This window comes from Mesocricetus auratus, unplaced genomic scaffold, assembly GCF_017639785.1.
Source record: "Mesocricetus auratus isolate SY011 unplaced genomic scaffold, BCM_Maur_2.0 Super-Scaffold_100004, whole genome shotgun sequence".
Lineage (NCBI taxonomy): Eukaryota > Metazoa > Chordata > Mammalia > Rodentia > Cricetidae > Mesocricetus > Mesocricetus auratus.
Genome location: NW_024429189.1, coordinates 33985135 through 34008163, shown reverse-complemented (window position 1 = coordinate 34008163; position 23029 = coordinate 33985135). Strand labels below are relative to the sequence as shown.

The following is a 23029-nucleotide window of genomic DNA, read 5'->3' as shown; positions in this document are numbered from 1 at the left end:
CCTCTAGAGTTTTTCTTTTGCCTGTGATTGTGTATGTATGGGTCTCACTGTACAGTTCTGGCTGACCTGAGCCATGCTTTGTAGACCAGGCTGGCCTCAAACTCACAGAGATCTAGTTGCCTCTGCCTTGCTAATGGTAAGTTTAAGGATGTGCATCACCATGCCCAGCCTCTTTTGCCTCCTAGAAACCTCTGATGAAAAATTCAGATCAACAGGTAGTAAATAACTGGGTTTCTGCTGCAAGCAGATTGAAACAAAATTCAGAGCAGCGGTTTTACACCCACGTTGTGATGGGTAACGGCACTGGGAATGAAAGGATCAGGGTGAGTAAAGAATATTCAGGAGTGTAGGGCAATTAATCCTGAACATTCCACTGAGAGTTTTCACCCGCTGGAGAAAAATAAGTACAGAATCAAGTTCCATAATACATACATAAGTTAGAATGTGGACATTTTAAAACTGGTTCATCATCTATGTGATCTCCAAGGGACATCTATGAAATCTCCAGGTACAAGACAGCTAAGTGTAGGGATCTGGACAGTGGGAACTGAAAACACGCATGTATGTTTTACTAACATCTGCGTGAAAACTAAAGCTAGGCTCACAGCAGGAAAGCTGGAGCCCAGGATATGAGCACAGCTAAACAGGTTGGCAGCAGCCAATGGAAGTGCCCTCAACAGAAGGAAAGCTATCAGAATGCCCTGTTGTTAACAACCTCCTGAGACAGTTGACTCAAAGTGGAAACGAAAACAAACCAATGAAAGAGCTTTCTAAGAGTTAGGAGGCAGGGGGCCATAAAGGTGGATCACTGGTTAAAAACACTGGCTTCTATCCCACAGGACCTGGGTTCAATTCCCAGCACCCATGTGGCAGCTCACAATTGTAACTAAAACCCTTACACAGACATGCATGCAAGCAAAACACCAACGCACATGAAATACAAATAAATTTAAAATCTTTTTTTAAAAAAGGAGTTAGGAGACAGTGACTAGATTAGATTCATTGGAGATCACAGATCAGTATTCCCCCCCTTTATTTTAATGCATTTCCAATTCAGTTAAAATATGAAGAAATTAGGGTGAACAGGAATAAAGGAAGCAGGTACCAAACTTTGGCACACATTTGTACCCAATACAGGCACCAAGCCTTTCAGTAATGTGACTTCAAGATAAATGATAAATAAGAAAAAAATGTTGTTTGTTTGTTTTCGAGACAGGGTTTCTCTGTATAACAGTTCTTGTTGTTCTGGAACTCACTTTGTAGACCAGGCTGGCCTCAGATTCACAGAGATCCACATGCCTCTGCCTTCCAAGTGCTGCCTTGGGGAACAATTATCTTTAATTATATAATTTCTGTATGTTTATATCTCCAACTTTAATTCTAAAATTTGAAAATGTAATTTAAAAAAAAATCCATGGAGTACACTCTTAGTCATAATAGCTTCAAAATTAAGTTATTGGTTTTATTTTGTTCCAAATCAAATGCTCTGAGTCTATATTTATTAATTCTAAGTTACTCACACCCTTTCTCAGCTGGTGTTCACCTGCTGAGTACCTATGTTATATCACTTGTGGTGTAGTCACATCCTCCTAACAGTGGCCACATCTTTGGGTTAGAAAGTTACATGTAGCCCTGGCCTTTGGCTGTCATCACTGTCTCTGCCCTGTCTCGGTCATCACCTGGATATTCAAGGATATCTGCACTGTGACTGAAAAACACGTAACTAGACGAGTATAGTTTCAGGAAAAGCGATGTTTTGTTAAAGGGTGTTAGCCTTGTCATGGTAACACTGCACCATTGAAGCTCTTCTCTTGGAATTCCCCCTTTCCGGGGCTGCAGATAAAGCTACATCAGTACAGTGACTGTCTCACATGGATGGGGTTCTGGTTCCAACCCCCTAGCATTCCCAGCACTATCAGAAACCCAGCGCCAACTACGCTGGAGATGGTAGAACCTGGGAGATGGAGTCAGTAAATGAGGGGAAGTAAAGTCTCATGCATCAGACAGTTTATACTGTGAGGGCTAAGAAAGGCAAATGGGCAAAGTTCTCGTGAATTCAAGCTTCGTATAACCACAAGGACAAGCTGCAGGTAGCAAAAACATGTTTTCTACAGAGGCATAGAAATATTTAACAATGTAATGAATATTCTGTTGTAAACTCACTCCTATGTGCTACACCTCGGAGGGCAGCAAAAACACATTCCAAGAGCAAGTCCATGTTTTTGAAGAAACAGTCACAAGACTGTCTTCTTGTTGTCTTAAAGGCACCCAGAATGCCCCTCCCACAACTCTGTTATTGGATGGAGTTCCCACACTTCAGCATTGAGGTACTTGCCTAGAGTCTCAGCACTCAGGAAGTTGAGGCAGGGAGATCAGTTCAGGGTCATCCTTGAATACATAGCAAATTTGATGCCAGCTGTGGCTACATGAAACCTTTATTGAAAAATGATTCTCTTTTTCTCAAAGTCAAAACATGCAAACCCCTTGTATCAAATGATTTGTGTTTTGTTTTGTTTTACGACAGACTTCTCCCTCATTTTATTGATAAAAGGAGGAGCCCTATCTGGAACAGACTCCTACCAATCTTTGGTTAACAAGACCTTCGGCTTTCCAGGATACCTGCTGCTCTCTGCCCTACAGTTTATGTACCCTTTTATAGGTAAGGTGGCTGTGAAGACATATGCTACAATGATTAGTTCCCACGTGGTCCTTTCTCAATAACAGTCACTTTAATAGGCATTTGAGAGCCATAAAAACAATTAGTCATTAAAGTGTTTTACAAATTAACATTTTTTGCTTATTTTCTAGTACATTTCACCTATTCTGTAAGCTTTTTAAAAAAAAATAAAATGAAGATTTGGTTCATTTGGTTTCCCTTACCTGGTATGTGCTCTCTCTCTCTCTCTCTCTCTCTCTCTCTCTCCCTCCCTCTCTCTCTCTCTCCTTCCCTTCTTCCCTCCCTCCCTCTCTCTGATAAATGTTTATATGCCTAAATAGCATTTATACACACACAAATATCATACACATATACACAAGCATATATACACACCTACCCAGACATGCACACACACACACACACACACACACACACACACACACACACACACACACTATGATTTGGGACTGAAGGTGAGTGAAACAACAAATAAGTCTCTCTTAATGCTTAATACAGCCCAGTTTAGTTTAGTTTAGTTTAGTTTTTGGAAACATAATGATTTGAGGGAGCCATGTACTAATACTTGCACCAGAATGATGAAAATGTCACCCATTTTTCTTAAATAGATAAAATTTCATATAAATTAATGACCAGAGACTTTACTCACAAAACATCTTATTAATTCTTTGAAAACTTCAAACAATGTTTACTTCATATTTTTTATTAAAATTAAAGAAGCTACAGTTGAAGTAAGTCTACATGTTCCCACAGAAGCCTATAAAAATCAGCTTCCTTCAAAAGCCTTGCATTTTCAAGTGAAGGCTTTGTGTGTGTGTGTGTGTGTGTGTGTGTGTGTGCTTCAAATTTTACTATTGTTATTGGTTCTTCAGTGTAAGCAGCAGATGTCTTTCCAAAAAGTGTTTGGAAACTAATCGTCAACAACAAAATAAAGCACATTTCAAATAAGTGTCAAAACTCAATGTTCAAGATCATTCTGGGATGAACCAATTTGTAAAATGAAAATCTTCCTGAAGTTTGAATTGGCACTCTGGCATGAATCTATCATGCTTTCTTTCCCTTGTACATACTAGAAATTATATGTAATACATGTTAAAAATCGTATCACTATTTAGAAAGTAGTGACTGCCAGTGCTCAAAATAGGTGTGATAAAAATATGTACAGACTTATTAATGATCATTCTTGTTGTTGTGTTTTCAGCCATGATAAGTTACAACATAATAACTGGAGATACTTTGAGCAAAGTTTTTCAAAGGATCCCAGGAGGTACGTGAGAAATGTGATACATTTAAATAAGTTTATTTTTCATAGTTGCAATGTAATTCATTCATAGTTTACAAATAAATATTTGGATGCAGAGATGAACTACCTCACTGACCCTACAATTCCCAGGATCCATGTTCATCCTAGAGCACAAATTTAAATTAGTTTTTAACCAATTTTTAAAAGTTGCTATTTTTCTCCAGGCATGGAGGTACATGCCTTTAATAATCCCAACACTGCAGAATTAGAGGCAGACAGATCTCTGAGTTCCAGACTAGCCTGGTCTATAGAGTGAATTCCAGGATAGTCAGGGTTACACAGAAAATACCTGTCTCAAAAAAATAATTGCCATTTTTCATAAACTTCCATTTTATTTCTCTCATTGCAGTTTTGCTTTTTTCACAATACCATGTAAACGCCATTAAAAATCCAAAAACAAAAACACGTAACTTTCTGAGTCTGGCTTCTTGCACTTAGCAGATTGCATGTAGCAAAGATTTGTCACTCCCTGTGATTCCATCAGGAGTCTGACTGTTAATATTTCTATTGTTAGGAGCATTCCATACTATGGAAATACAAAAAACTAGCATGTCAGTCAGTCAGGGGACATTTGTGTTGTTCTGCTGTGGGGCAATTATGCAAAAGCTGCTGTGAATATCTTCAGGTAACATTTTCAGCATGTGTCACAACCCACTTCCTCTTCAACATGTCACCATGCCATGGCTATGAGAGTGATTTGGAAACGATGAGCATGTTTGCTTGTCTTTTAGGAACAGAGAAACTGATTGCAAGGCTTTGGGGGCCAGAGAGATGGCTCACTTTTTAAGAGCATGGGCTGCTCTAACAGAGGACCAGGGTTCAATGCCCACCACCTACGTAGTGGCTCACAACCATCTGTAACCAGTTGTAGGGGATCCAGCACCCTCTTCTGGCCTCCATGGGCTCCAGGCGTCCACATGATGAACAGCCATACATAACGTACAGCAAAACAGTCATGAACATTAAATAAATAAATAATTTTTAAAGAAGCTACTCATAGGAATGTAAAAGTCTATGACATCATATAAAGCACAGGTTCATAATCGGATTATTTTATATTTATATTCTTGTGGTATGTTTCTCTTTTAACATGATTCTTTTGTTTATTAACTCAAAATAATCTTTGTATATGATTTGTGGGTTTTTTTAACCTCATTGTTCATACTGAAATATTTGGGTAGTTAATGTGTCACCAATGTGATATTTATACCTGTGAATACTAAATAATGTTTACTATATTTTAGTTGATCCTGGAAGTTTGTTTATTGGCCGACACTTCATTATTGTGGTTTCAACAGTTACATTTACTCTGCCTTTGTCGTTGTATCGAGATATAGCAAAGCTTGGAAAGGTAATTTTTACATTTTAAAGATTTATTTATTTGTATTTTTATGTATATGAGTGTTCTGCGTGCAAGTATGTATGTGTACCATGTACTTGTAGGAGCCAGAAGAGGGCAGCAACAGATCCCCTGGAACTGGAGTCACAGAGGGTTGTGAGCTGCCATTTAGGTGCTGGGAATCCCACTCAGGGCCACTGCAGGAGCACCACTGCTCTTAACCATGGAGCCATCTCTCCAGCCCCATTTTAACTTTGTAGACCTACAGTCTATTCATCTGTCATCACAATTATGCCTAGCAAACTGTGAATGGCTCATCTTTTGTAGATAACTTAATCAACTGAATCAAACTAAGCATGACAAAGAAATAAGAGATAAGCATTTAATCTTATTTAAGCAATGCACAATATACGAATGTAACGTACTTTGTGTGATACCTCTAATCTATACAATTGCTATGTTTTATGTATCAGTTAAAATGAAAATTAAATAAAATTGTATGTAAGGGTGAATCACTTAAATGATGTAAGATGCTTTTATTTATAAATTACAATGTCTATTATACATGTTTCCATTCAGTGAATTTTTATTTTTGCTTTGCTTTGTTTTGGTTTTTGAGACAAGTTATCTCTGTGTACCCTGGCTGTCCTAGAAATAGCTCCATAGACCAGGGTGACCTTGAACTCAGATCTGCCTGCCTCTGCCTCCCAAGTCCTAAGATCAAAGACTTGTGCCCCCACCACCAGGCTATCCACTCAGTGAATTTAAGTATCAATTTGTTGATTAATTAATTGTTGAGAATTTTGCCAGTGTTACTAAATTCTTTCTAATAAAATTAACTAAATAATTATTTGACTTACCACATAAGCTTATTTACTAGACTATCTTTTATCTGCCTGTATTTTATTCTCTTACCACCAAGGAATGTTTCTATTTTATCCAAAATATAACTGGCACTATGTCTACATGATCAAACATTCTGATCATACACTTTTGAAAAGGATTAATCACGTGAAACGTTTATGGTCTGCTTTGAAAACGGCAACCATCAACCACATTTTACTCCTGGCTTTGTTGTCTGACATAGTGCATCCAGTGATGAGGTCGCTTCTTTCAGGCAGAGTTGCACATAGAGCGAGCATCTGGGAGTGTTCTCATCACCAGGCCTTCCATACCTAGCAGCCATTCGGAGACAAGCAAGAATGTACCAAAACGGAGGCCAGACATGGCAGTGCATGCCTGTAGTCGCAACATTCAGGAAATGCAGAGAGAGGCAGACAGATCTCTATGAGTTTGAAACCAACCTGGTCTATACATAATTCCAGGCCAGACCTGGCTATATGGTGAGATCTTACAAAAAAAAAAAAAGAAAGAAAGAAAGAAAAAGAAGAAAAACAGTGTACCAAAAGCAAATGTTTTATGTGTCAGGTATCTGAATGATTATTTTTCACTTTATAAGTGAAAAATATATATCCAATATTGATACATAAATGTTCAATATATATATATATGTATATATATATACATAAATGGTATTTTCTGAGAGTAGAAAGCAAAGCATTTATAAAAATGATAATCTTTAACATATTAATTACCTACATGTGTCTTGAAGATGTCATACTGAAATCCCATCTGACAAAGCACAGGGCAGCCTCCCTCTGGAGTGGGCTGCTTGCATTTGGATTCCACCTGTCACCTTCTAGCTGTGTGAACTTTGATTGGCTAATTTTTCTCTCTGTTCCTTGTATGACCAGGGAACTAATCATAGATATTTCTTTCAAATTAGACATTAAAAACTTAGAAGCCAATGTTAACGATAGTCACAGGAAATAAATGTGATTTAAGACTTCACTTGCCATAGAAACCATCTCAAATGTGCTTACACATTTGAAGTGGAGAATCGATTCACAAACCCCACGTAATGAGTGTACAGGGCATGTGCACACGCACAGCGACTTGTGTTTTAGCCAGATGAAATAGGCACAGTGCTGAGAGGAAGACAAAGAACAGACCCAGAAACAGGGAGCAAAGGGCAAGCCACACAGGAAAAAATACACCAACTGAGCTAGAGAGCAGGGAGGGAAAGGCAGACATTCAAAACAGAATGGAGACCAGTGTATGCATGTTACATTGAAAGAAAACAGAATGGAGATGAGTGTATGCATGTTACGTTGAAAGAAAACAGAATGGAGACCAGTGTAGGCATGTTACGTTGAAAGAAAACAGAATGGAGACAAGTGTATGCATGTTACGTTGAAAGAAAACAGAATGGAGACAAGTGTAGGCATGTTACGTTGAAAGAAAACAGAATGGAGACAAGTGTATGCATGTTACGTTGAAAGAAAAGGGGGGAGACGAAAACAGAAAAAGCAACTACAGATAGAAAGCAGTTAATTCAATACTAAAATGGGAACTGAAAAAAAAGACATTTTCATTTTAACTTTCATAAATTAAAAGTACTCACTTTGTGTTCTGTGCAGGAAGTCACTGAAAGGGCTTAAATTTTTGTTACAAAATCACAGTGGACACTCGATCCTTTGTTTGGGTCTTAGGGATGATTATAATCTGCTAAGTAGTTATACACACACAACTAATGTGGGGGCAGATCTTTAAGGTTATAAACCACTTAGGGAACTGGATTAAAAAAAACAGTTATGAATGAGTTTACCCAATTAATAAAAATGATGTACGGCTTTTAAATAAATTATCTGCATCTTATACTGACGATGTCTTCATGTTTCTTTTTTTGCAGATATCTTGCATTTCTACAATTTTAACAACTGTAATTCTTGGAATAGTAATGACAAGAGCAGTTTCCTTGGGGCCAAACATGTAAGTGCTGTTGTACCTTTGACTTTATATCAACATTTGCTAAAATATAGCACATTCAGGAACATAAGGAAAACATACAAATACAAATATGGCCAGATATGGTGGCCATGCCTATAATCCCAGAGCCCAAGAATGGTGGCAGCCAGATCAAGAGCTCAAAGTCATTTTCAGCTATGTAGCCGGATCAAGGCCAGGCTGAGATACAGAAGACTCGATTTCAAAATAGAAAACAAGAAAAGATTGAGAGAAAGGAAGAAAGGAAAAGGTTATGTATACATAGCAATGAGAAACACTATACAGTGAGTACTTGGAAAAATCAGAGAAAGATTTGCAGTCAGTAAATTCATCAAGGGACCTGAAATGTACTAAACAATAAAGAAATTAAGTCATATCTTAAGGAATGCAAGAAATGCTGCATCTTCTATGAGTGGTCTCTAAGAAAGAAGAGGGAGGGCAAACCCATCTGACGGATAGCACAGCGCACAAGGCAATGTGTTTCCCTCGTAATTAACCATTGCTCTGTAAAGTCACTTCCTTTAGTGCGTGCACTTATGAAAATCTTTTTAGCTTGCCGGAGGGGGGAGAGCCAAAAAATGTGACTCAAGTATGTAGGAAGTCTGAGACCAGGTTGCTAACACACTTTGATTTTAGTAGAGGCAAGGGACTCTTGCCTCCTTGCTACAGGTTCTTACATAGCAGCCAGCTCTATGGTTGCTGCCTGCCTGCTCTCGTCTGACCCTTATTACCTCCCAAAGGTCTTCTTATCAGACACCATCACACTGAAATATCAGGAATTTAGCATATGAATTGGGGCAGGTAGCTAGGGAAGTATAGCCCCTTGGAAGACTGCCTGACTAGGATACAAGGGAACTCAAAAGTCAATTCCCAAGATCAACAAAGGAAAGAGAAAGGAGGGGATGGGAGGGGAGGGGAGGAGAGGGCAAGAGGAGGGGGTCGGGAAAAAATCATTAATCCAGCGCTTACATAGCCTCAGCAGCTTTGAAATGCATTTGGTTCAGTTCAGCTTCCAAGTGGCCATTTACCCCTTCTTTCAGGGAGCAGGCATTGAGCACTTACTGTGTCTGGTGATTGTACTGTTTCCTGGGAGAAAAGAGCATATTGTCTAGATCGGCATCTGCTGCAAGTTGTCTTCAGCAGGATGATTTACAAACCGAAGAAAAATAAATCCAGTACAATGTGATACATGAAAAGGGGCAAAGGCATTGTCCAAACCAGGGCTTCATGACCTGCTTGGATCTAGGAGCGCTTTCTCAAAGAGAGGACCATGTATGATCCTGGATATAGGAGCCCTTTCTCAAAGAGGGGACCATAGATGGTCCTGGATATAGGAGCCCTTTCTCAAAGAGGGGACCATGGATGGTCCTGGATATAGGAGAGCTTTGTCAAAGAGGGAATGATGGATGACCTTGGACGCAGGAGTGCTTTCTCAAAGAAGGGACATGTATGATCTTGCTATCTTGAAAGAAGGACTGGTACTTTTTTAGATAGATAAGAGGATAAAAGGCATTTTAGGCTCAGGAAACGCACACATGGAAACACAGATGTGTATGGCCAGTTCTATTGTTTCTTACTCAGTATTCATTGCACTGACACTAAATTCCATCCTGGTTTTCAAAAGTTGAGTTACAGGAACAAAAAGATGACCCATGCAGTAAAAAATACAAGTAATAATTTAGGCAAAATTGTGATTTATGTGAGACTTAACAATAATGATTGAAAGCTTTATATTGAAAAATGATTCTAATCAGCCATTTATAATAAAAGGTTTTATACACTGGGTATATATAATACAATGAGACAATATCAAGGAGTGGAAAGGTAGAGAGAAAATTAGGAAACTTTATTTTTTGCTTTTAATCTTTTTTAATTAAAAATATTTTTCATTTTACATACCAACCCCAATCCCTGTTCCTCCTCCCTCCCCCTCTTCTGCCCCCCACCTCCCCCCTTTCCCACTCCCTATCCACTCCTCAGAAGGGGTTAAGGCTTCCCTTGAGGAGTCAACAAAGTCTGGCATACCAAATTGAGGCAAGTCCAAGCCCCTCCCCCTGTATCAAGGCTGAACAACCTAGCATATTGGGTTCCAAAAAGCCAGTTAATGCACCTGGGATAGGTCCCAGTGCCACTGCCAGCACTCCCAACTCCAACAGATCAAACCACATAACTGCCACCCACATTCAGAGGGTCTAGTTCGGTCCCATGCAGTTTCCCCAGCTGTCAGCCCATAGTCTGTGAGCTCCCACTAGCTCGGGTCAGCTGTCTTGTGGTTTTCCCCATCATGTTCTTGATTCTTCTTGTTCATATGACCCCTCCTCCCTCTCTTCCACTCTAGCAGCTCATCTCTGTGCTTGGCTGTGGGTCACTGCATCTACTTCCATCACTTACTGATGTAGGTTCTATGATGACAATTAGGGTAGTCACTAATCCGATTAAAGAGAAAGACCCTTTCAGACACTCTCTCCACCATTGCTAGGAGTCTTAGCTGGGTCATCCTTGTGGATTCCTGAGAATTACACTAGCACCAGGTTTCTCCCTAACCCTGTAATGGCTCCCTCTATCAAGGTATCTCTTTCATTGCTCTCCCCGTCCATCTCTGGGCCCCCAGCTTGGTCTTCTTGATCCCTCATGTTCCCATCCCCTATTCCCTCCCTTCTACCCCACCTCCCAGTTTACCCAGGAGATATTAACTATCTTCTCTTCCTGGAGCCATCCATGTGTGTCCCTCTTAGGGTCCCCATTTTTACCTAGTTTTGAGAAGTCAATGAATCAGAACTCAATTATGGTCCGGAAGTGGCAAACATTGATTCCCCATCTCCAGTGCACATTATACTCACCTGACTGAGGTGCCAGGGCCCTACCCATAGAGGTTCTGACTCATCTGTCTAGGGGCCAGGCAATTGCACTCCTAATGGAACAGTTAAAGGGTCCATGAGCAAGGAGCTAGACAGAGCCTCTAACCCTGAGACTAGCCACAAGCATACCACAGTTGCAGCTCATTCCCAAAGTGAAACCAGAGATTTTTGTTTCTAGTTGATGCCCTATGGTTGATGAATCATTCTTTATTTGTGTTTTTCATGGTTGTTGTTTTTTTTTAAATATGGAACCTGTCATGTGAAATGTCTTTGCTCAAGGGTCTTCCAGTTTAATGGGGAAAATAATATTCTGTGGATAACTACTAGGGGGAAAGAGGAAGGGATGAGCACTTCCTGTCTAGCTAAAAAGCCAGATGTCATGGCCAAAGAGCTTAAAGAGCTATTTGTTTGTTTTGGTCCCAAACAAAATGTAGCCTTAATTTCCTCTACTGGTGATATAATATTTTATCTGAGACCGAGTCTGAACAATAACGGAGGAATATTTATTTAACTCTTCCAATATTTAGATGTCTAAGAAGCATGTTCTCTCATACGGTGCCACCCTTTATTTCTGTTTGAACAGTTCTGCAAACAACTTCTGTTTGCCCTGTTTACAGTCAGGCTAATGAAATCTGTGTAGAGGTTGGCACAGAAGCTAGTCAAGCAGGCTTCTTTCTGAAAATCAGACAGGCATGGGTGTTTACCATCCATAAAACATGAGAAATACAATACACCGTGTGTGCTTTTCTTCATTTTCAGTTCAGAGGAGTGATCAGAAAAACTGTAGATTTCTCTCCCCCTAGGTCTTCTAAAATGGTATTTGAAAAAAAATGTCTTTAAACCCACTATCAGAAGACAGGCGGTCAGTAACGGCTGCTGGTATTGACCTTGTTACCATGGAAACACCTTTTTAGTGGTTGTGTTTAAAAATAAAACACAATTCAATTTCCTTTTCCATAACTCATAGGGCCATAAATTCTGCTTTCTGATATGATTTCAAATAGCCACAGCCTCACGACTCTCAATTCTTCTTGGAAATTATGTTCAGTTTTATTGTATTTTCTAGGTCTTTGCTTTATAAAAACTGAGGAAGCAAGGCAATTTAATTTTTTTCCAGAAAGTTCATAAGTATAAAAAAATTCAGTAGCACACTTGTTTTTTTCTAAGTTAGATATGAGGCATTGTTTTTTTTTTTAAATCTCTACTTAGGATGTCACTAATATTCCTATCTTACAACCAGTGAGGAAATGATAACATGAAATCAAACTTGAAACTATTTTCCTTCATATTATGTCTCTGTTTTGGCATTTTAATCAATAACTTAGCATTCTAAATATAACTGTAATAAGTACACCCATACTTTTTACAGACATTTAGTTACACAAACTGTACCCTAGAGCCCAGAAATCATTAATTTCATTACTCTGTCCATTCTAAGCCTAAAATTCTACAATTTAATAAACTAGAAGGAATTCAAGAGAGAATCAGGAAACGGGGGTAAAAATATGAAAGAGTACATATTTGGGGAAGAGAATGATTAGAATGATGGGTGTCAATCACTGAACTTTTACTAACCTAACTATAAGGTTCAAGGTCAGTTGCTGTGTGTGGTTATGAGTTTGGTTGTATCCAGCAACTCAATTAATGAAGTCAGGCACAGCTTTACTCTTCATCCATGTCTTTGTTTTGTTTCTTCTTTGAGATTTCTGAATGCCTTCTTGCTGTCACAAGATAACAGCAGGTGTCTCAACTTATATCTATTCAGGTCTAAGTCCACAGAAAGAGAAAGAGTTTTCACTTTCAGGGGATTCCAGTCCACTGCTAGGATTATTTCCACTTGGCTCTGATGAGGATCTGTAAGGATTCTTATCCCAGGATCTGGGTTGAGTTGCCTGAGATCAGGTCACAGGTTCCCACCCCTAGAGCTAGGAATAGGGTCACTGTGGCCAATAATGCATCCAGACTGAATAGGAAAATGCGTGGTCCTAAAAGATATCAAAGTAGTAATGATCAGAAATGTGGAAGAGACACTGTGCCCTAAAAATGGCAGTACCCATTTAGATGATAGTGGTTTCCATTAAATGGTATGGGTATAACACACATACAAAAGACAGGGTTTCTCTGTGGGTTTGGAGGCTGTCCTGGAACTAGCTCTTGTAGACCAGGCTGGCCTCAAACTCACAGAAAAATTCTGCCTCTGTCTCCCAAATACTGGGATTAAAGCGATGTGCCATCATATCCAGCTTCCAAGAACCCTTGAAGGCATTTTAGGGCATTGTTTGTGTGGTGGTTGCGTAGCAGCTGGGATACTCATTCTTGAAAGTATGGCCTAAGGATACAGAGGGGACTGTGTGGGTCCATTATGAAAAATCCTGGTAGGTAATGTGAGCTTCATGCCAGGAGCTTGTACTGTCATCCTGGAATGGTGATCAGGAATGGGTTCAGGAGTTGAGTATTTTGGCTTTGTAAATTTGGAGCTATAGGGAATGAGAAAGGTTGTCCACTTAGAAGTAAAATGATCACGTCCCTTGTTGAACTGTCTTTATTCACCACTTAGGCATCTTCTTGTAGGGGTATTTCACATCTTTCATCATGTCTCAAACAGGCTGGAAACAGAGGTCACATTTGCTTTCACACTACATGCTCATCTCTCAGCAGAGTGTTCAACACAAACCTGGGGCTCCATAAGGAATTGCTGCATAATCAGCTAACAGCTAGGTGAATCCGTGTGCCTTCTTGCACTCCTCAGTTCATCCTGGAGACTGACCGAACAAGAGAGTAAGAATCGTCTTGAGGCAATGAAATTTTCATGGAAAAAGTATGTACTATCAAGGAAAACTTCCCTAGGGCGACTTTCATGACACCCAGATCATGACAACCACTGGCCCCAGCACCACATACATATTGAGTTTAAGTTGCAACTGGAGTTTTGGTGGCTGTAGGCTGAAGGTCTGTCCAGAGTATATCAAGAAATCAGCACAGATGGTTTGGCAGAGATCAAGATGAAGGGAAGGCTCTGCTGCAGTGTAGAAATCTTGGCTTGTTCTTTAGCTGGTGGACACTGACAGTTCTGAAGCAGAAGAGTGGCCAGACAAAGCTTCCGTTTTAATGTGGGCTTTTCTTACAGCCCACGTGAGGGTAAAGGGGAACACAGAAGCTTGGGAAAAGGCTGTCAATGGGAAGAGTTTAGGCACAGGACAACTGGTACAGTGTATGTACGTGACTAGCAGGTGGGGGAACCTTTAAGCTGATAGAGTTAGTTAGACTTAGTGTCACCTTGAAGGTTCTAAAGGAGCAGGAGTTACTCTGGGTGATGGTTGGCATAAAGGTTTTCAGCTTAGACAACTAGACTGATAGGCAGTCCAGAACTCAGTACCAAAGGGAGAAATAGAAGAGTCTAGTGTCAATCAATGTATTAAATATCTATTGAGTCAGTTGTTCTAGGTTGTGGAGCTACAAAGGAGGTGCAACCCAGTCACCCTATGTGGGTCTATTAAAGTTTACTGGGGGTTAGAGCTGGAGATAGAAACATCAGAAAACAAAATAGCACTAATAATTCTAACAATATTCATAATATTAAGAAATCAGGGGGCTGGGGAGATAATTAAGTCAGTAATGTGTCTGCACCATAAGCCTGAGTTCAAATCCCCAGCACCCCATGTGAAACGTCAAATCATTGGTGTATACCTGTGATCCTAGTGCTAGGAAGTGGGAGACAGGAAGATTTCTGGGCTTTCTGGCCAGCCAGTCTAAACCAACCAATGAGCTCCAGGTTCATTAGAAAGACCCGTCTCAAATGGTAAGGTGGGAAGTGGCTGAGGAAAACACCAGTGGTGGCTTCTCATCTTTACATGTACACATTCTTACACACTCCCACAATTATGTTCCCCTACAAATGCACACACAAAAACATATATACTAATAACAACAATGATAATAATGATCAATATTTGTAAAAGTAAAGTCTTACTCTACTCCCCACCTGCCTGTCTGTGCCAAGTCAACCAGCCAACACTTGGTGAAGAGTTGGCAGGTGAATCAAAGGACAGATGATAAATAAGAACCAAAGGAAGTTAATATCTTCAGCTAATAACTAAGTATGTTCATGATTACAAGATTTTTCTCAGGGATCATGTTTTGTAAGACCAAAAGTAAATTTTGGCAAAAATAATCACCATTAAATTTTCTGAAAGTTCAAAATCCACCTTTGAAAATTGTAGTTAAAGTAAGTGAATCCATTTTGTCATTGAGAGTAATTGAGAGGAAGGATTTTCCCAGACAACTCTGTCCAACACAGATTTGCATCCCAGAACCAGACACAAATGAGCTGGGAAGGCAGACAGTGGCCGAGGAGCCAACTGATACTGAGCTGGGGGATGAGGGTGGTGGTTAGATCTGCTGGTCCTTCAGAACTTGGCAGAAAACAGGAAACCCGGAGCTACACCACCTGGGGGTATACAGAGCATTTAACTCTCAGCTGTGTCTGGTGGAAGCCGTTAATCAGCAAAGTGCTCAACAAAAAAATCAGGCTTTGCCCACGCTGGATTATTGTGAAGTCCCCCCTCCCCAAGCTTAACGGTTTGAGTGCTCTCAGAGGGCAAAAAGATCCCTAGCCTCCTGATCTAACACCCAGGAGCAATACCCTGAAGCTTGGTTGTTATTTATTTGAGACAGGGACTCATTATATAGCCCAGGCTATCCTGAAGTGCTCTGTGTAGACCAAGCTATCCCAAAACTTACAGACATCCACTTGTCTCTGCCTCATACGTGCTGGGATTTCAGGTGAGACACCATGTCCAGATGTCTAGCAGCCTGATGCTTGCTTTCATCACTCTGTGAAGACAGGTTTATTTGACAAGACATCACTGCTGATTCCTCAGCTGTTACGAAGATAACCAATGTAAGTTTCCAATCAAGATAAGATGACTGGATCCAAGAATGCAAACATCACCCACATCCAGCAGCTCCCAGCTAGCTGGGACTCCAGATCCTGAGGATCTCATGTCTTCTGGCCTCTACAGGCATGCCCACACATGGCACGTGCTCCCATAGACATACATAAAACAAAAAACAATTAAAAATAAATCTTCTCTTAAAAAGCATATAGGACTATGTATAGCTTTGTGATTAGCATACAGGAAACCCTGACTTTGATCCCCAGTACCCCCTCAATTAACATCTGTTCACATTTATATGTAAAGGGAGCAATCATTCTTTTTGAAGTCTGCAAACTGCTATATGCCAGGCTCTCAATTATCTTTTCCGTCTTCACATCGTGTACTTCATAGACACTAAAGCTTTTACAATTAAGTGTTTTTTCCTCTTTTACCCTTCCTCCCATCAGCCTTCTCCTTTTTCTCCATGCTCAATTCCTGCCTTTGGTTTTGTTTTAGCCAGTTTACCCTGTTTGACTTTTAGACTTGATCCCTCTTGTTAAGCCTCTTCCAAATACTCAGACAGATCAGATAATGGGTCAGCCTGACAGGAGTCCTGTCCTGCTGTGCCTTATAGACAGACTGACAGCCTGTCAGTTTGCTCCTGCACCACCACCCACCACCCACCACCTGAGGGCTCCTCTTTACCTATTCCCTATTCTGTCTGAGCCTCGCACACTCCACACACTCCTGGCTGGCATGAAGCAAGCCACTCTCTCTCACAGCAAGTGTCCTCTGTACATAAGCATCCACTTTTCCTTTTCTCCACTGATGTCTCTTCTGCCACCAGCTTCTCTCTTATGAACCATTTAAATTTCTTTAATACGATCTCAGGACAGAAGGGAAATCCATGTGGCCTTTCTACTTTGGTTTAGTTAAAGAGCCAAGTTTAAGTGTGAGTGAGTGTGTGTGTGTGTGTGTGTGTGTGTGTGTGTGTGTGTGTGTATCCAGGAAGGCCAGAAGGCTATTGTGAGCTATCCAATATGGCTACTGGGAATAGAATTGGAATCCTCTGGAAGAGCAGGAAGTGCTTTCAACTCACAAACCATCTCTCTATCACCCAGGTTTAAATTTTTATTATTGGTTTGCATGAAATTCTAAGTGAACAATCACTTATTGAAAAGACAGTTTATGCCTTAGAGAAGTTTACTTCCTTTCATGTGGAGTTTATATTCTGCTGTGAAGAATAGGAGACTTGATCTAATAGAGAAGGATGGTGTATTCACCAGAGATCTCTAGAGTAACGTATCATTGAAGATGATGGATGGATGGATAGATAGATAGATAGATAGATAGATAGATAGATAGATAGATAGATTTATCTTTACAGGCTGTGGTCCAACTAATCCAACAATGGCTGCCTAGGAATAGAAGTTCCAAGAATCTAGTACTTAGTTTATGAGGCTGGATTTCTCAGTTAATCGTCATTACATATGAAATCCCAAAGAAGCAGGCTCCAAGACCAATGAAGGAATGGACTTTCTAGCATGGGGAAAGCAAGCAAGTGAAAAGCAAAAGCTTCCCTTTTCCAGGTCCATATATAGGCTTCTAGCAGAAGCCATGGCCCAGTCTAGAGGTAGATTGTCACGCCCACCTCGACCAGCAAGGAAGACGCAACTCAGGAACTCTTCTCCAAGCAGTTTATTCAGGAACCTTGAACAAATCTTCTGACCCCAGGGAGTGCCCGCCCACAGCTTAAAAAGGCCCTTGGGCGGCCAACCCCGGTAAGCCATGTGGCGACAGCAGATAGGTCCACATACGAGGAAGCAAGCCTGATATCCAGCCTTGACCAAATAAGGAGTTGTTTATCACAGAGAGCACCTGCTGTCGGGCTAGCAGAAGGCGGAAGCCAGCACCATCTTAAAGGTGCGGCACTTCGCAGCTCTCTACAGGAGACCTTCCCATCTCAAAAGATCTGTATTAAAGATGTGTCCTACCTCCTCAAAGAGCCAGATTAAAAGTAGATGCTCCCACTTCAAAGCAAGCAAAAATCCCTCACAGGTATGCCCCATTTTGGGGTTTTAGTTAATTCCAAATCAGTCAAGTTGACAACCAAGAGTTGCCATCAAAATTACCTAATTACTTATTGCAACATTTTTATAATAATGAAGATATAGAAGAAATCTAAGTGTCCACCCACTGATGAATAAGGAAAATATGACAAACACATACAACATAATACTATTCTACCATAAAAAATAAAGTTGTGTCAACTTGCCATAACATGGAACTGGAAAAGCAAAATATGTCACAAACAGAATAACAAGTACCACATGACCTCACTCATTTATGAGATATTTTTAAAGGCTTGGTGGTACATGCCTTTACTCCTAGTACGTGGCAGACTGAAATAGACAGATCTATAGGAATGCCAGGCCAAAACTCTAGGTTTGACCTTCAGCACCCACATCAAACTGGGCCTATTGGTGCCTACCTGTTATCCCCAAATTCAGGAACTGGAGGGATGGAGATCAATGTTCAAGGCCATCCTCAGCTACCAAGTGAACCCTTGGCTAGACTCAAAAAAGAAAGGTTGAAACTGATGAAACCTAATGTAACAGGTTACAGTGGCCACACTTGTTCATCCATTTCTATTTTGATATATGTAACACTTAACAACTGAAGCAACTGACATGGTGAGACATATCTGTCAGTCCAGCTACTAGGAAAACTTAATCAGACAGATGGCAAATTCAAGGACTGCCTGGGCTACAGAGGGGCTGGCCAATTAAGACTTAGCAAGATTCCATCTCAAAAAAGTGAGAAGTATCTGGACATATAGCTCAGTGGTAGGACACTTGCCTGGCATGCAGAAGGCCATTTCCCTGGCATCTGACACACTCAAAGTTAAGGTTAATATTTATTAGCTTGGTCTTGATTCCATTCCTACCAATCGATTCACCCATTGCTCACTATGCTTTATTTTTCGTATTGAATCACAGAATATTTACTATAAACTAGATAATAAACATTTCACTTATTTTATGTATGATCAATCCACAATCTCTTTTTCCAATTAAATATTTATATTCTTAACTTTGCACATGAATCATATCATTTACAAATGTTTTATACCACCTTTAATTGATTTTGTCATTTACCAGTATTGGCCTTAAGATTCCGATATTATCTTTTTTCATAAGTTGCTCTTCAATACACTTTATTCTTTGAATACTAAGTTCGGAGGAATTAGCATGTGTGCAATATTGAGTCTTCCTTGCAGAAATATAGGCAAGAAATGTATATCTCTACATTTCTTTATATATTTAATAGAAGTATAACATGATATTAAAACTTCCCTCAAAATAGGGCTTTTTGTTGTCACTGCCAGCCTTTAAAACATGTCAGTAGTCTACATCAACTTTACTGGTGTGTGTGTGTGTGTGTGTGTGTGTGTGTGTGTGTGTGTGTGAACTGAATTTATATTCAGCCTTCTGTTAAATACCCTACGATCTCCAACAGCTGACCACAAGAGCCCTAGGATTGTCTATGTTCACTTTTTTTGTGATTAGGCATTTTCTCATTGACTTCTTGAACTAAGAACCAACAATTGGATATAAAATCGTCTTATCTGGTTTCTTCCCTTGGTTGTAACATTTCTATCCTTTAAGTTCCAAATTCATTACACATATGCTTGTTGTAGATTTTCGTCCTTGGGATACGGGGGTTCTTAATCAGCTTGCTTGGTGTGTTGATAAAAACAAAGACTGAATCATATGTTTCTGTGTGTGTGCTAAAATCCATATGCCTCCTCACACTAATCTACTAATGTGGTAAACACATTAACAGATGTTTCTATGAGACTACCCTGGCAATAATTAGGAAGGACATTTTTGGTGACAGTTTAATCATACACATTGCTTGGATGCATTGTTATTATTTTTGTATTTGATATCTATAGTCTAAAGATAGAAGAACCATAACTTCATTTGTTTTCATCCAGATTGGGTATCAAAATTTATTGCATCCCATAAATTATACCAGGAGAAATATTCATTCCATCTCTCCTCTCTCTCCCTCCCTCCCTCCCTTCCTCCCTCCCTCCCTCTCTGTAGAGCTAATTGTTTCTGAACTCACTCCTAGGTTGTTGCAAATGATTGGAAAGCAACATCCCATTACCTCATTCCTTCCCCTAGATTTGGAACACATTACTCACCCAGCATATCAGAAAGTTAGATAATCTTCAGTGAGTACTGCCCAGTGTGGATCGTTTTATAAGCATATTAAATAAGTGTGCACATTGCACATGAAGGCTGGAGTCTTCCAGGTTGGTTGGAAAGAGCCCTGGAGGCAGCAGGTGGCAGTAGTTCCTACTCCAAGAGGAGAGATTCCCAGCAGGTCAGGGAACAGCAGGAGGCCTCCTCTCAGACTGGCTTTTCTGTAAGGCTCTTTTGTCCCCCCTGAGAGCTGCTACTTTCATTTATAGAAAGATGATATACCGCACAAATTCCACAAACTTTGTCAAAGCAAATAGATTTCGTTTGTGTCCTCTTCATACAGACAATGAGTCACAAACATGAAAGTTGAGTTTTCATCTTGAGAATTCCCCTTTTTACTTAACCCTCCAGGACCCTCATGCTCTCTAGTGGGCATCTTGTCTATCTCCATGCACTCTTCTGAATCTCATTCAACCTGTCTATGGATATAGGTGGTATTTGCGAACATTTATTTACCTTTGAATATGTAAGAAAGGATACTAATCAAATATGAATAAATAGTACTGATAAATCTAATGAATATATATAATGAATATATTCTATTTTATAATCCCTCTTTCAGAAGATTTACATGTTTTATCTCATTTAATCTTTAAAATAGCTCAAGAAATTAGAAACTATGGTTAATCTCATTTCACAGATGTAGAAATTGAAACACAGATCAATTAACTTAGCTAAAGGACTACCTTAGCCAACAAATAGCAGAGGCCAGAAGAAAAGATTCAAGGCTGTAATATTCAGCATTACTGGAGGGAGAGGCAAGAGTATTTACTAGACAGGTCAGTCCACACTGATGCTGGATATTTCAATTCCACTGGGATATATGCTACTTGAGGATTTAAAGTGAGTGACTAACTGGACATGATGAAGCCACACTTTTAACTCCAGGACTAAAAAGGCTAAGGCAAAAGATCACAAGTTTGAGGCCAGCCTGGCTAGACAGTGAGACTGTCTCAGAACAAATGAATGAATGAAAAATAACTTTTGAGATATATGTGTGTGTGTGTTCAAAACTCCTTCTGAGAAGAGCACTAACAGGTGAAAACTTGAGACCAATGTCTGAAAAGATTTTAAGTGAGACACACCAAGAAGCTAAGAAAACTAGATCATAATACAGTGACTATCTTAATGATAGATGCAATAATTCTTTTGGTTTTGGTTTTGTTTTGAGACAGGATCTCACTGTGTGACCCTGGGTAACCTGAAAAATCACTTTGTAAGCCAGACTGGTCTAGAATTCATAGAGATCCCCATGCCTTTGCCTCCTCAGTGCTAAGGCTAAAGGTGTGTACCACTATGACTGGCCTAAATGGTGACAATTCTTGAGTGCACCTGCAAAAAACAAATGGATGAGAGTATATTTCCCTCTCAGGCAGCTTCAACTCACATAAATTTCTCTCAGATCAATCAAATCTGAAAAACTGAAGAGGTGAATAAAGAATAGTTATAGGATGTTGGTAATTTATTTTTTTCTCTTCCTTTTTTTTAAGTTAGAAACAAACTTGTTTCACATGTCAATCCCAGCTCCCTCTTCCTCCCCTCCTCCCCTGCTCTCCCCACCAGACCCCCCAGTCCCCCACCCAATCTCCCCCAGGATCTTGTGTGATTACTCCATAATAACTTGGTTGTTAAACTGATTGAACAAATCAATCCCCCAAATCACGCAGTCAGTGCATATATTTTATTTAAATTTGAAACAAGCATGTTTCACATGTCAATCCCAGCACCCTCTCCCTCCCCTCCTCCCCAACCACCCTCCAATTTCCCCAACCCCCCACCCAGTCCCCACTTTGCTCCCCAGGAAGGATGAGGCCCTCCATGGCGGATCTCCAGAGTCTGTCTTTTCATCTGGACAGGGCCTAGGCCCTCCCCCATGTGTCCAGGAAGAGAGCATCCCTCCATGTGGAATGGGCTCCCAATGTCCATTCATATGCGAGGGATAAATACTGATCTACTACCCAATGCCTCCTCACTGACACCCAAATTTAGGGGTTCTAGATAAGTCCCATGCTGGCCTCTCAGCCGGCAGTCTGGGGTCCATGAGCTTCCCTCTTGTTCAGGTCAGCTGTTTCTGTGGATTTCACCAGCATGGTCTTGACTCCTATGCTCATCACTCCTCCTTCTCTGCAACTGGGTACCAGGAGTTACATTCACTGTTTAGCTGTGGGTGTCTGCCTCTGCTTCCATCAACCACTGGATGAAGGCTCTAGGATGGCATACAAGGTAGTCCTCAATCTCATTATTGGGGAAGGGCTTTTAAGGTAGCCTCTCCATTATTGCTTAGATTGCCATCTGGTGTCATCCTTGTAGATCTCTGGAAATCACACTAGTGCCAGATCTCTCCTCAAACCTATAATGACTGCCTCTATTATGGTATCTCTCATCCTGTTCTCTGATCTTCCCCCAACTCACCCTTCCTGCTCCCCCATGTCCTCCTCTCTCCTCTTTTTTCCCCCCTCTTTTTCCCAGCTCTCTCTCCCCTCCCCCCATGCTCTGAATATGTCACATTGCTTTCTCTGGGATAACATGCATATTTCTCTTAGGGTCTTCCCTGTTTCCCAGACTCTCTGGCTGTGGGATTGTAGGCTGGCACTCCCCTGCTCCATGTCTAAAATCCATATATGAGTGAGTACACACCATGTTTTTCTTTTTGTGACTGGGTTACCTTGCTCAGGATGGTTTCTTCTAGTGCCATCCATTTGCTGGCAAATTTAAAGATTCCATTGGTTTTTTTTTTCCGGCTGAATTGCACGCCATTGTGTAAAAGTACCACATTTTCTCTATCCATTCTTTACCTGAAGGGCATCTAGGTTGCTTCCAGGTTCTGTTATTACAAATAATGCTGATGTCCTTGTGC

At 40.3% G+C, this 23029-nt stretch overlaps 1 protein-coding gene across 2 annotated transcripts in view; it reads left to right on the top strand.

The window, feature by feature from the left end:
- Slc38a11 (solute carrier family 38 member 11) overlaps positions 1-23029 on the top strand; it is a 51266-nt gene that overhangs the window by 4356 nt on the left and 23881 nt on the right. For both annotated transcript variants that reach the window (XM_040745466.1, XM_040745465.1), the window contains exons 4-7: positions 2525-2659; positions 3876-3941; positions 5222-5328; positions 8069-8148. In XM_040745466.1, the coding sequence (XP_040601400.1) occupies positions 2525-2659; positions 3876-3941; positions 5222-5328; positions 8069-8148 (388 nt within the window). The remainder of the gene's footprint in view (positions 1-2524; positions 2660-3875; positions 3942-5221; positions 5329-8068; positions 8149-23029) is intronic.